This window comes from Castor canadensis, chromosome 6 (genome assembly GCF_047511655.1).
Source record: "Castor canadensis chromosome 6, mCasCan1.hap1v2, whole genome shotgun sequence".
Lineage (NCBI taxonomy): Eukaryota > Metazoa > Chordata > Mammalia > Rodentia > Castoridae > Castor > Castor canadensis.
Window position 1 is genome coordinate 29,361,076 of NC_133391.1, and position 12,782 is coordinate 29,373,857.

At 43.8% G+C, this 12,782-nt stretch overlaps 1 protein-coding gene across 2 annotated transcripts; it reads left to right on the top strand.

The window, feature by feature from the left end:
* Positions 1–1,993: 1,993 nt before the first annotated feature.
* Gprc5d (G protein-coupled receptor class C group 5 member D) lies at positions 1,994–11,562 on the top strand. Of its 2 annotated transcripts, XM_020169618.2 has the most exons (4): positions 1,994–2,151; positions 3,057–3,994; positions 9,932–9,999; positions 11,327–11,562. In XM_020169618.2, exons 2-4 carry the CDS (start codon positions 3,100–3,102, stop codon positions 11,396–11,398), a joined length of 1,035 nt encoding a protein of 344 aa, XP_020025207.2. In that variant the 5' UTR covers positions 1,994–2,151; positions 3,057–3,099; the 3' UTR covers positions 11,399–11,562. The 2 variants fall into 2 exon arrangements, with proteins under 2 accessions (XP_020025207.2, XP_073932123.1); XM_074076022.1 differs by lacking the exon at positions 9,932–9,999.
* Positions 11,563–12,782: the final 1,220 nt, after the last annotated feature.

A 12,782-nucleotide genomic window follows, 5' to 3' on the forward strand; every position in this document is an offset into this window, starting at 1 on the left:
AAAATCTCTGTCCTTGGTGAGAGCTTACAGCTTCAGACAGACAGCAGTTATGTCCAAGGCAAATAAAGGTGAGCACTCAGATTCCTAGAATTTTCTTTTCTCAAAGGAGAAAATGGTTCTTTTAAGTTAAGGAGGCTCTAAAGATAGAACACCACTTCAGAATACATTTCTGACCTCTTTGCCGGTGGTTTCCATTAAAAAGTATGTGTTGGAAACCTCACTGTGGAAAAAGCACCTTCTGGAAAGTACTTTTATCATTAGAACCATTCAATTAATCAAACCATTCCCCTAGGAAGTGCTCCACGTGGGGCCTGGTGCCACAGAGCAACAAATGTGGAACCTGAGCCCCAATCTATAAATCTAATCAAGGAAATGAGCGTCGGTCTGCTAAAATAAGTTGCTGCATCACTCACTTATTATCATTCACTTGTCTCTATTTGTTATTTATTACCTAATATATGTATGGATAAGTTAAACTAATAAAATAAAATAGGCAGAAAATAGGATTTCTATCATTTTGAACAGCATGAGCCCTGTCTTGTGGAAACCGATCACTGAGGTCCAGAGCGATCCAGGAAGGCAGGAAAAGTGCAGGAGATAAGATGGACTAGGGGCTGGCAGAGATGCTCAAGTGGTAGAGTGCTCACCTTGCAAGCATGAGGCCCTGAGTTCAATCCCCAGTTATCACCAAAAAAAAAAAAAAAAAAGATGGACTGGATCTCAGAGGTAGAGAAGGTGTATCAGAAACAGGATGGATGGAAACAAAGCAAAAGGCAGTTCAAAACAGGAACAGCATCTAAGAAGAAATGAGCTGGTAGGAGTTTATTTCTCTGTGCAGCTGCAGGAAAGCCAATGTGGCTATCTGACATGGAGACCTGAGAGACATGGCTGGGCGGGAGAGCTAGAGCCACACCAAGGGCAGATCGAAACCAAGCTAACCAAGCACTGATCAGGGGGACTTCACAAGCACTTTTTTACCATCATGGCAGTACACATCTGTAATCCCACCTCTTGGGAAAAGAAGGCAGGAGGATCTCAAGTTCAAGACCAGCCTGACCTACATAGTGAGCCCCTGTCTTTAAAAGAAAAAGGAGAAAGGAGAAAAAAGAAAAGAAAGGGGAGGAGGCAGGGATAAGGGAGAAAGAAGAAGAAGAAGAGGAAGGAGGAGGAGGAGTGGGAGGGTTAGGGGAAGAGGAGGAAGACGAAGGAGAAAGAAGAAAGGAGGAGGAGGAAGAGGAGGAGGAGGAGCCCTCTTGAAGTAGATGGGGATGTGTGTAAAATTTGGTACAGGCTAGACAACATACTGTGTACTTAAATTGCATATAAACCACGGGAGAAAATAAATATATAGTATTTCACACAATTAACTGTGAATTCCTTCCTTGAGGACCTAGAAATGCCCCAGTGGGATGAGACCCTGAACAAGTCCATTCCGGTGGCAGTGAGGAGGACCAAGATGAAGGGGAAATGTAGCCAAAGCCAGGACAATGCCAGGGAAAGGCCCAAAAAGGCCCAGAGAAGGGTCTGCCTGTGGTGGACAGCCAGGCCCTGAGGAATGGTTTTCAAAAGAAAGGGAAAGAGACTGGCAGAATTTTCTCTAGTTCACAGTTCTGCCGTTTGAAGGCCAGTGATAGGCGAAAATTGCCTTTCCTTATGGCTCGGTGAAGCTCACGTTACTGCATTGGATGGACGTTGTTTTGAATGTTAGAATCAAAATTAAAATGTGGAGAAGTCTCTGGAAATGACTTTTTTAGGGGGTCGGTCAGAAGAACAATGACGCCTCCTCCCCTGGGATCAGTTGAGGGCCTCTTGTAACCTCCTAAATACACTAGATATATGAAAGGAAGTTTCTGCAAATTCACACCCCTTCTGGACCTCTGGAGCCGGGGTGGCTCTGGTCGGCAGGAGAATGAAAACGAATTGTTCACACCACAGCAATCTGTACAGAAAAGTTGCTGTGGAACTGGAATAGGTGTGTCTTTGTGTCCTTCCGGTTCTTTTTATAGACACTGCAGGAACCTGAGTGAGGGCCTGAGGTCTTTCCGCCCATTTGGGGAGAGATTAAAGAAGCTGAGGTCCTCTCCTTCTTACTCATTTGCAGTTCACCCTCACGCCGCTGTAGCCTCAGCTTCCAGGGAGGACACAGAGCAGGTAAGTCAGCTTGGGGGCCAGTTGTCAGCTGTGAACTGGGATCACTCCACCATCTGGGTTGGGAATAACTTGAAAACCAAGAGGGCGAGGGGCATTCAATTGCAAGCTGATTTTGATTTTGTTTGTTTGGTTTTTGGACTTTTTAATCTTCTCCAAATGAATACCTGGGCTACTTCAGTCAAGACATAGACTTCAGTGCTACACTGTCCAAAAAGTTGTTTGGACAATGGGACAATTTTCTGTAACTTTTCGATGAATAGTGGCAGGTTTTTATAACAATCTATTGCATTGGGTTGACTTGAACTGAACTGAAAGAAGAAACAGCCATAAGTAGTTGGAATAATCCAATCAAGGATCCATTAATGCTGCCAGCCCTTGCTCTGGGACTTGATATTTCAAGAATCCCAGCAATCATGCAAACATTGCCCCTTATCCTGAATATCTTGTGACAAACAAACTGTATTTGCCTTCAAAAAGCCTTGGAAATTATGATACAAAAATAGATAAACTATCTGCAGCCCCCAAGTGAGGGTGTTCTGCTCTTCCCAGGAGAAGGATAAAGCTAAGATACTTCTGAGGGTTTTAGGTTCACTTTCTTATTCTCTTTCCTGACAGCCTATGTGCAACAGTTATAATTTGGGGGCGATGTATGTGATAGCATTCCCCATTCTTGTAGATCCATACATATCTGATTTTCACTCTGCTAGGGAAGTTTGACATTTAAGTATCAGGAATCAAACAAAACATACCCTGGATTCTCTCTAGTATCTAAGCGACAATTCCTTTCTACATTTAGGTGACTTCATTTGGAATGAAAGAAACTGTAGTCCCCTGCATAGGACTCCCAACAGGTGTTCTTGGGGATAGATGTAAAGTCTTCAGTTTGTCACATCTTTTTCCTACAGGGGACCGGAAGACCATTTCCGTGAGATCCACCAATAAGTCACCATGTATGAGGACTGCGTGAAGTCCACTGAAGACTATTACCTCTTCTGTGACACCGAGGGGCCATGGGCCATTGTGCTAGAGTCCTTGGCATCTATTGGCATAGTGGTCACAATTATACTTCTCTTGGCCTCTCTCTTCCTCATGAGAAGGGTACAAGACTGCAGCCAGTGGAATGTCCTCCCCACCCAGTTCCTCTTCCTTCTGGGTGTGCTGGGGCTCTTTGGACTTGCTTTTGCCTTCATCATCCAGCTCAATCAACAAACCGCCCCTGCACGCTACTTTCTCTTTGGGGTCCTTTTTGCTATCTGTTTTTCATGCCTCTTGGCTCACGCCTCTAACCTGGTGAAGCTGGTCCGGGGTAGAGTGTCCTTCTGTTGGACAACGCTTCTGGGGATTGCTATTGGTCTCAGTCTGTTGCAGAAGATCATTGCTATTGAGTACGTGACACTCATCATGACCAGAGGAATGATGTTTGTGCACATGACGCCCTGTCAGCTCAATATGGACTTTGTCGTCCTCCTGGTCTATGTCCTCTTCCTGATGGCCCTCACATTCTTTGTCTCTAAAGCCACATTCTGTGGCCCATGTGAGAACTGGAAGCAGCATGGACGGCTTATCTTTGTCACTGTGCTTGTCTCCATCGTGATCTGGGTGGTGTGGATCTCCATGCTCATGAAAGGCAACCCGGAGCTCCAGCGACAGCCCCAGTGGGACGACCCCGTCATCTGCATCGGCCTGATCACCAATGCATGGGTTTTCCTGCTGCTGTACATCATACCGGAGTTCTGCATTCTGTACAGATCGTGTAGACAGGAGTGCCCTTCACCAGCCAACGCCTGTCCACTCCCAGCCTACCAACGCAGCTTCCGGGTGGAGAACCAGGAGCTCTCCAGAGGTACCTCCCAGGGGACCCAGGGGCCGGGAGAGAAATCAGGTGACAGGATGAACCCAGAGGGACTCTAAAGGGAACAATCAGATTTGGGGTGGCTGACTTCATAATTCTGCACGGAGATGAAAAATCAGGGTTATCCCAAACAGAAAGCTTTACGGGGAAAGGACAAGGCAGAAACGAGTCAAAGGCTCTAAAGAAATAAAATATGGCTCTGAGTGCTCCAGCAAAAAGTGAGTTAACCAGCCCCAAATTAGGCTTGGGCTATACAGTTGCATGACATCAGGGTTAATTAAGTCCAGATGTGCTGGCTGTCCAGCACAAATGGCAATCCTGGCAACAATGATTGACATTTTAAAAATTTGAGTCTCAGAGCTCATTTGCCCAAACATTATCTTAAACTGGTTGTGGGACTCAGCCCTCATAAAAATCAGAAAGTCCCATAGCCTCTGGAGTTCTATTTTCCAGACCATTCTCTGTGTTACTTCTGTCAAGGTTTACAAAAAGCAACAGGAAAGAATATTTAATCCAAATTCTGAATAAAGGCTCAGATGAAAAGTCACTTGCTTATGAAATATTTGCATAATAATTTCTGGGTCTGACTTTTATTCATATGCAAGACCAAGCCATCTGACTCACTTTTGTTAAGGAATAAAATATATGATTCATGACAACAAAGATGTTTGATCCCCAGCAACCTGGGGTACACAGTAGCTAATTTCAGTTATCAGGAAATGCATCAAACTCATTAACTCCTTTTCTGAAACATCTGGCCTATTATTCATAAGCTAGGAGCATAGTTTTGCATCAATTTTTGTGTCTTAATAGGCAACTGATTTCTCCCATCCGATGTATGATATTATTTTATGGACTATATATTATATAGCACACATGATACAGGCTCAAAAGAATTAAGCTTTCTTTTTAAGTGAATACACTTTTTTGAGCTGTAATCTATAGCTAATTACACATTCAAATTAAATCCCGTTCGGATAAATGATCCCCTTAATTCTTTTCAGTTCACTTGGCCAGGAGTCAGGAATTGACATCCTTCCTGTAAAATTCTTTCATTGCTTCTTGATGATGCTGAGGATTGTGGCAAAACTGCAGAGTCCACCATTCTTAGAATTATTTTCTTATCAGAGGTAGGATAAAAGTTGTTGTGCTTCCTTTTGCTCTTTTTCAAGAAAACAAAAAAGTCAGAGAGAATGTTCTTAGCATTTCACAGTAACCCAAAACACTCATAATGATCAATATTCTGTATCTCCCAAATATTAGGCATGTGTTTAAAGTGTTACAAGGAGTGAGGCTTGCAAAGGCATACACTTCCACAGTCGGGCACAGTGGTGCACACATGTAATCCCACCTACTTGGGAGGTAGAGGTCAGGACGGTCACAGTTGAGGAGGCAGCCTGAGCAAAAAGCTCTAGGGACTCCATCTTAACCAATAAAAGCTGGGTGTGGTGGCACAAGCCTGTCATCCCAGTTTTGTGGGAAGCATAAGTAGGAGAATCAAGGCCCAAGCCAGCCCAGGCATAAACACAATACCCTATTTGAAAAGTAATGAAATTCAAAAAGGCCTGGGGGTGTGGCTCACGTGATAGACCACATGCCTTGCAGGTGCAAGGCACTGAGTTCAAATCCCAGGACCACAAAAAAAAAGGTATATACTTCCCAATTTGGCTAGAACTATCTTATTACCCAAGCAATATTAGAAAATCCATTTGAGGGCAGGAAACAGTCTGCCAGTGAGAGTCATTGCCAAAGTAGTTTGATATTTTTGTGGGGTAAAAATAATCAATAATGAAATTTAAAAAAAACTATAAATTGCTCTTGAAAATTGGAGAGACTTCAGGTCAGAAAATAGACTCAGAATTTAGGTCACTTGAAAAAATTACAAAAAAAAAAGAATTAGAAGAATAATTAAGCCAGGTTCAGGTGGCTCATGCCTGTAATCCCAACTACTTAGGAGGCAGAGATCAGGAGAATCAAGGTTCAAAGTCAGCAGGGTCAAATAGTTGGCGAGAGCCTATCACAACACAAAACAAGGTGTCTGCCTAGCAAGCATGAGGCCCTGAGATCAAACCCCAGTACCACAAAAAAAAAAAAAAGAAAGAAAGAAAGAAAGAAAAGAAGAAGAATTAAACTCAATAAATAGTGCAGGATTACATCTTGCTAGGAAAAACATAGCAATAGATACAAAATAGGTAAGGATCGAATAACCACACCTTGAAAAACCGTAAGTGTGATTGTGGGTCACTGGTGGAGAGGAGACAAGCAGCTTTTCTCTGCTTTTGACCTTGATGGTCACAGCACTGTTAAACAGATGTGTAGCTGGAGCACAGCAGTGCCTGTACTCAGCATCCATAGGTATCCAGCAAAAAGCCTGGTCCAGGTCTGGGATCCTCTAATGAGAAGTGTGGAACACCTTGGAAGGTTCTGAGGAAAACCACAAAGATTAAAGTGTTACCGCATCAGACCCACAGGAAAGGTAGACAGTAAAATTGCCATGGTAGTTTCTTAAGCTTTATGGGCCTTTCTTGTAGACTGTCCAAGATCTCTTCTCCTCCTCCTCCTCCTCCTCCTCCTTTCTCTCTCTCCACTCCCCCCCCCAAACTTCTGTCTCTTCCCCTCTCTCCCTCCCCCGACTTTCTCTCTGAATTCTGTACTGAAACACAGCATCTGTTCAAGTCCACAAGGCAGGCATTGTCACACAACTCTTGACTAACGCTGTTTGCAGCTGTGGCTCTGGTCACATAATTATTTGATATAAGACCAGAATTATCCAGCTGCAAGAAAAGTAAGTCAAGGAGTGATCAGCAGAGAATTTCACACGCATGAAGACCTCTCTCCAGGGGCCATTGAGTGCTCTTTTCCATCTCGCACTCAAAGCAATGGACGGAAATGAACTTGAACCACAGGATGGGGGATTTAGGTTAAATATGAAACAGACCAGCAGAGGGGATTAAGGACTCCATTTTCTGGAGGTCTGTCCAAAGATTAGACTTCATCTCTCTGAAGTAGCTTATGGACTTAATTCTGAGATATAAAAAAATCTGGATAGAGAATATATATTCAATCAGGACTGTCACTACAGGACACCTAATAAATGAGCATGGGTTGAACTTCTCAAATCATTGTTCACCAGAATTTGGGCCAAAAATGTGAATATATATTCTCACAGCATTTGATTGATATTTTATAAACTCAGGCACAGGAAAATTTAAATATAAAGATCCTCCCAAAAGCAGGGTAAAGGACTTGTGCAAGTACAAATGAAGTCATTAAAATGCAAAATAAAAATGAAGAAGCCATTCTGAAATTCCGTTGATGTTTAATTGGTTCATTTGCATGCAATAAGGACTGTGCAAGTTTTAACACCTCATTCATTAGATGAGTTGATGGATATGTTACTTGTTTTGGAAAACAAATATTTCAGAATATTTCTGTTCCTGAACAAAGAAAGCATAGCTAGCCTCCAAAAATAAATGGATAGATTACCCAACTTAATCACTTGTTCTTTTCACTGAGAATTTACAGAGACCTGAAATAGAGAATAGAGAATACCAGCAACGAATCTTTTCTTGTGAGAGTACAGATGTACCTCTAATTATTACCTGCTTTATCTGTTTTAGATTAACTTGACTATTGATAATGTCAAGCTTGCTATAAGCAAGACCCATCTATATTCAAAAGAATTACACAACTGCAGCCGGGTCCTGGTGGCTCACACCTGTAATCCTAGCTACTTGGAGGCTGAAATCAAGGGATCAAGGGTCCAGGCCAGCCTGGGGAAACATTTATGAGACCCCCATCTCCAAAATGGAGTGGGGATGTGGCTCAAGCAATAAAGTACCTGCTTTGCAAGCATGAAGCCCTGAGTTCAAACCCCAGGCCCACCAAAAAAAAATACATAACTGTGGACATTTTTCCATGCTGTGTTTGAATGGATACAGATAAGTCCAGTAGGATTCTTTTCAAAGGCATTGGGACAAAGATAATCAATGAGTCCACATAACACAAAGGTGGATGCATGAGGCCAAAGTGAGGTGAACCAAGAGAAAACCATTCCTGTAAATACTAGTCCTCATTCCTACCTTACCAAAGGAACCCAACTGAAATGGTCCTGGGGGATCATTTTTGTTTGTTCTTTCACAGAAAGCTCTTTTTGTCATTCTCAGGAGTTACCGAATCTTTTTAAAAGTTGGATTCCTAGAAGTCTAGTGTAGAGTGGTGGTTTGCAGGGGGTGGGGAAGTTGTAGAGGTGGGGGATGGGGAAAGGTTGATGAATGGACACTAAGTTACAGTTAGATGGGAAAAGAAGGTCCCAGCTCAGTGGGATGTACTGTGTATCGTTTATTTTTTAAAGCTAAAAAAAAAGGATTAAGAATACTTTCACCATAAAGAAATAAAGTTTGAGAACATGGGCATGTTTCCCTGGGTTTGAATATTATACACTGTAAATATGCATGCCACCATCCTATGTGTGTGCAAGTCACGTATCAGTTAAAAGTAAATTTTAAGAGTTAGGAGAGAGAGAGACTAGCATAAAGCAGGGAAAAAGAAGGTGAACTACGGGCAGTATTTGTTTGGTCAGATGATCAGGATGGTTACAAGGTCAGGATGGTTACAAGGTCAGAGAGCATGAGTGTAACTGGGCAGCAGAGCGCAGACTTGAGCCTCGCCCTGACTTTGAGGCTCTGCCTCTCACCAACTTAACCAGGCCACAGTCCTCAGCCTCTAGGAGCCTCAATCATTGCCTCCCCCACATGTAAATGTCGGGTCTCACTCAACTCAGATTTCCTACCATGAGGTGGATGTGGGTTTATTCTAAACATTCAGGAGCATTGTTCAAATTCATGAACAGTAACTAGAACCAGGAGAATTCAGATTTTTTAATTTATGATCTGGTCTTTTGGGAACATTGGATGAAATTAATTACCAAGCAACTGAGTGTGAAGGAGACTTGTTATGTCACAGAAGTTAAACCAAGGATTTGTTCTGCTCTGCCTTGAGCGGAAGCCGAGCACCCCATACATCACAGCATGCATCCCCTCAAAAACCACCACTGGGTTCCCTTGCCCTCCCCCAGCACCACTCCCATCAATGATAAGCAAAGGACAGCTAATATGGTGTTTTCTCTGTACCGTACCTCAATCCGGGGACTCTGACCATACTGTAACTGGTAGAATCCTCAAAGTAACCCTGTGAAATCAAGTTAGTACTATGATCATTGTGAGTTGTATTTCCACCAGGAAGTAAAAGCAACCAAAGGGTAAGGAACTGATTCCAGGTAACACAGATGAGAAACCCAAGTGTCCTTCTCCACAGTCCATCCATTCCTCACTACAGCCTTCAAGTGTGAACACTTTGGAGTGACACAGTTATGCGTGTGACCATCAACACACAAAGATGTATGGAGCAAGTGCCACCTGCACAGAGCTTGCAGCTTGCTTGAGGAGACTGAAGTTAACAGATAACTGGGTGTGGTTATCCTATGACAGTATAGAATTGTCTCCAGGGATAATTTTTATGCTTGGTTTTAAAAATTGCATCCAAGCTTGTGGAGAATCAAACCTTAAGGGACTCCTAAAAAGAGTGTGGTGCTGAGGTCACACAGATGACACCAAGAGAGCCTGCAGCACCTGACCAGGGCTCTGCTTCTGCTCTAGACATTGAGCTGAGCCCTCAGTCCCTGTGGTCACTGCCCGCCTGTGTGCATCTCCTGAGCACATCTACACTGTCCCTGTCCTGCCTCCTCATAAATGGTCCAACCATTCTTCTAAGTCATCACCAATCTTTTTCAATAACAGCTTCAACTGAGTACTTCCTCTGAAAGGGTCAGGAGCCTCTCTGAGGTCAGCAGGGCTTCTCCTAGACCTCCTGTGTTCTTCCCACATGAATCTCTGACACTAACCCAGCCCTCCCTCCTTTGGCTTTCAGCCCGAGACAGTGATGGAACTGAGGAGGATGTAGCGTTAACTGCATATGGTACTCCCATTCAGCTGCAGGTAACTCGCTTGTCTCCTTCACCTCCGAGGGCCACAGCAAGGGCACAGCCTCCACACACCACCTCCAGAGGCCTTACTGAGCTTGAGACAAGTCAGGCAGTGCAGGATCATCCCCAAACTCACATGGTTGAGCCATCCAGATTCAAGCCATGCCAGGGTAGAATGAGAGAGGCAAGGCAATCCTTCCACTTTGGCCCAAAGCCTATAAGTCTCCACCAACTCCATCAGCAAACAGTATACCTGGTCACAGGTGTGTGGCCTGGAAAGAAGAAAGGGTTTGTGTGAGGGGAAGAGGAGCAGGCCGACTGAGTTTGTGCTAGGGTCGATGGAGGATTGGAGAGATAGGGATATGGATATGGATATGGATATGGATGAGTGGTGCATCTGTTTTTAGTACCAGTCCCCTGTGCCCCTGACTGTCTCTCTGAATCACTATGTAGCTCCAGCAACCCAGGCTGCCCTGAGGAATGAGGCCAGGACTGTCATGATTCTCTGGGTGTCCAGATGGAAAAGCCAATTTCAATCCTTTAGGAGGAAACAGAGGGGAGCACATTGCTGAGCACATTGGACATAACTCACATTTGTGCTCTGATGACTTTTGGTGAAGAGCCAAAAATACCACGTGGGTACACACTTCCTGCATGGTAGAGCTCCAAACAACCGAAACCCAAGAGTGAAAGTCATGCTCAGACGGCTTGCTCCATGAACTTTGCCAGGCAACTGGCTAGGCGGGTCCCTCTGGTCTGTTATCTGAGACTTTGTCTTTTCTTAGAGCACCACTTGGGCCAGGATGTAGCTATATATCACTTGCTGTAATTAACCCTCAGGAGGGCATTTACATAGTGAGCAAGTCTCTATTACCTATCCCACTAAGAGTTTCTTGACTGCGTTTCAATTTCCAATAATCAGCTATTCAAGAATCTTGCATGTGACCAGGCACCGTGGCTCATTGCTATAATCCCTGCTCCTCAGAAAGCAGAGATTGGGAGGATCATGGCACAACACCAGCCTGAGCAAAAAATGCAAGACCCTTTTCAAGAAACAACCAAAGCAAAACAAGGGCTGGGAGTGGCTCAAGTGGTAGAGCACCTGCCTAGCAAGTGTAAAACCTTGAGTTCAAACACCACTAACCCCCAAAAAAAAAACTTGCAAAAAATTCTTAATGATGAAAAGGGTAGCCTAACACTAGTAAGCTTAGTATATATTTTCTTTTTTTATTAAAGAAGAATTAAATGATGGCAAGATGGTAACATTTCAAACATAGGTCAGGAAATGGTTGCCCCTATGTAGGCTCAGGTCATTAACAATGGTGTTTCTTCCTTTCCAGAATGTTGATCCCACACAAGAGTATCTCATCCCACGGGCTGCCCTAAGTCCCCAGCAAGATGCAGGATTGTGAGTCTACAGGAAGCATGAGCAGTGAAAACCTAAAGATCACCTAGGTCAACGGAGCCCTGGAACCACCCGTCCTCCCTTCTCTGTTTCCTGATCCTTTCCATCCATGTAGACCTGTCATCAGAAGACTACCTTGTCAAGCATAATTACAATTTTGATGGCACCCTACCTTGACTGTGTGTCGCTTTCTTCATTCATGTAACTGGCAAATTCCCTTAACGATGTGGAAAAGAATTGGTGACCTTTTTTTTTTGCGGTACAGAGTTTGAACTCAGTGCTTTGCAGTTGCTAGGTATGCACTCTACAACTTAAGTCACACATCCAGCCTTTTTTCACTGGTTATTTTGGAGATGGGGGGGTTCTCTCACGTTTTACCCAGGCCAGCTTAGACTGTAATCTTATTTTAAACTTCCCACCTTCACTGGGATGACAGGCTTGTGCCACCATACCTAACTTTTCAATTGAGATGGGGGTCTCACAAACTCTTTTACCTGAGCTGGTTTGGAACTGTGATCTTCAAGATCTCAGCCTCCTGTGTAACTTGAGATGACAGCTGTGTGCCTAGCTACTGGTTGAGATGGGGTGTTGTGAACTTTTTGCCAGGGCTGGTCTCAAAAAGCAATACCCCCAATTTCAGCCTCCAAATAGTTAGGACTACAGGCATGAGCCACTGGCAGCAGACTGAATTGGTGACTCTTATTAATAGCACTGAAATACCCTGGTCTGAAGAAATTAGGGTCACTTTAAAGTGACAAAGTATAGAGGTTAGTAGCAACTTACTACGGAATTGCTCTTTTAGTTAGTATTTTTTAAATTCTAAAAAACACATAACAAAGATTTAGCACCTTAACCATATGGACATTTACCCAAAAGTGGTGTCATGATACTTTCTGGATCATACAATACTTCTGTACCATCCTGTTTGCATCTGCGGCTACACCATGTCACATTCCCACCAGCAGTGAACAAAGAATCCCAGCCTTCCACATCTTCAGCAACACTTGTTTCCTGGGCGTTTTGGGTTTTAAGGTGGCCATCCTAATGGGTATGAGGCGTGTTGTCATTTTTCATAAAGAAACACAAGGGCTGGGGGTGGAGCTCAGTAGGAAAGCACTGGCCTAGCACGCAGAAGGCCTTGGGATGATCTCCAGCACTACCAAAGAAGAGAAAGCAAAGCAAAGCAAAATATGATTGATCGAAAATTTTATGTCAAAGTTATAGCAGAATCCTCAAGATCGCCACACCTGGGCAGGGCAAATGCCAGGGAAGTTTCCACAGACTGCAGGCTGGCAGGCGTCCTCCTGTGACGTCACAACCACAGAAGCTATAGCAAGCACAGAGTGACCTGCTTTGGTGAACTGGTAGCACCAAAGGAAGAGCTACTTCAA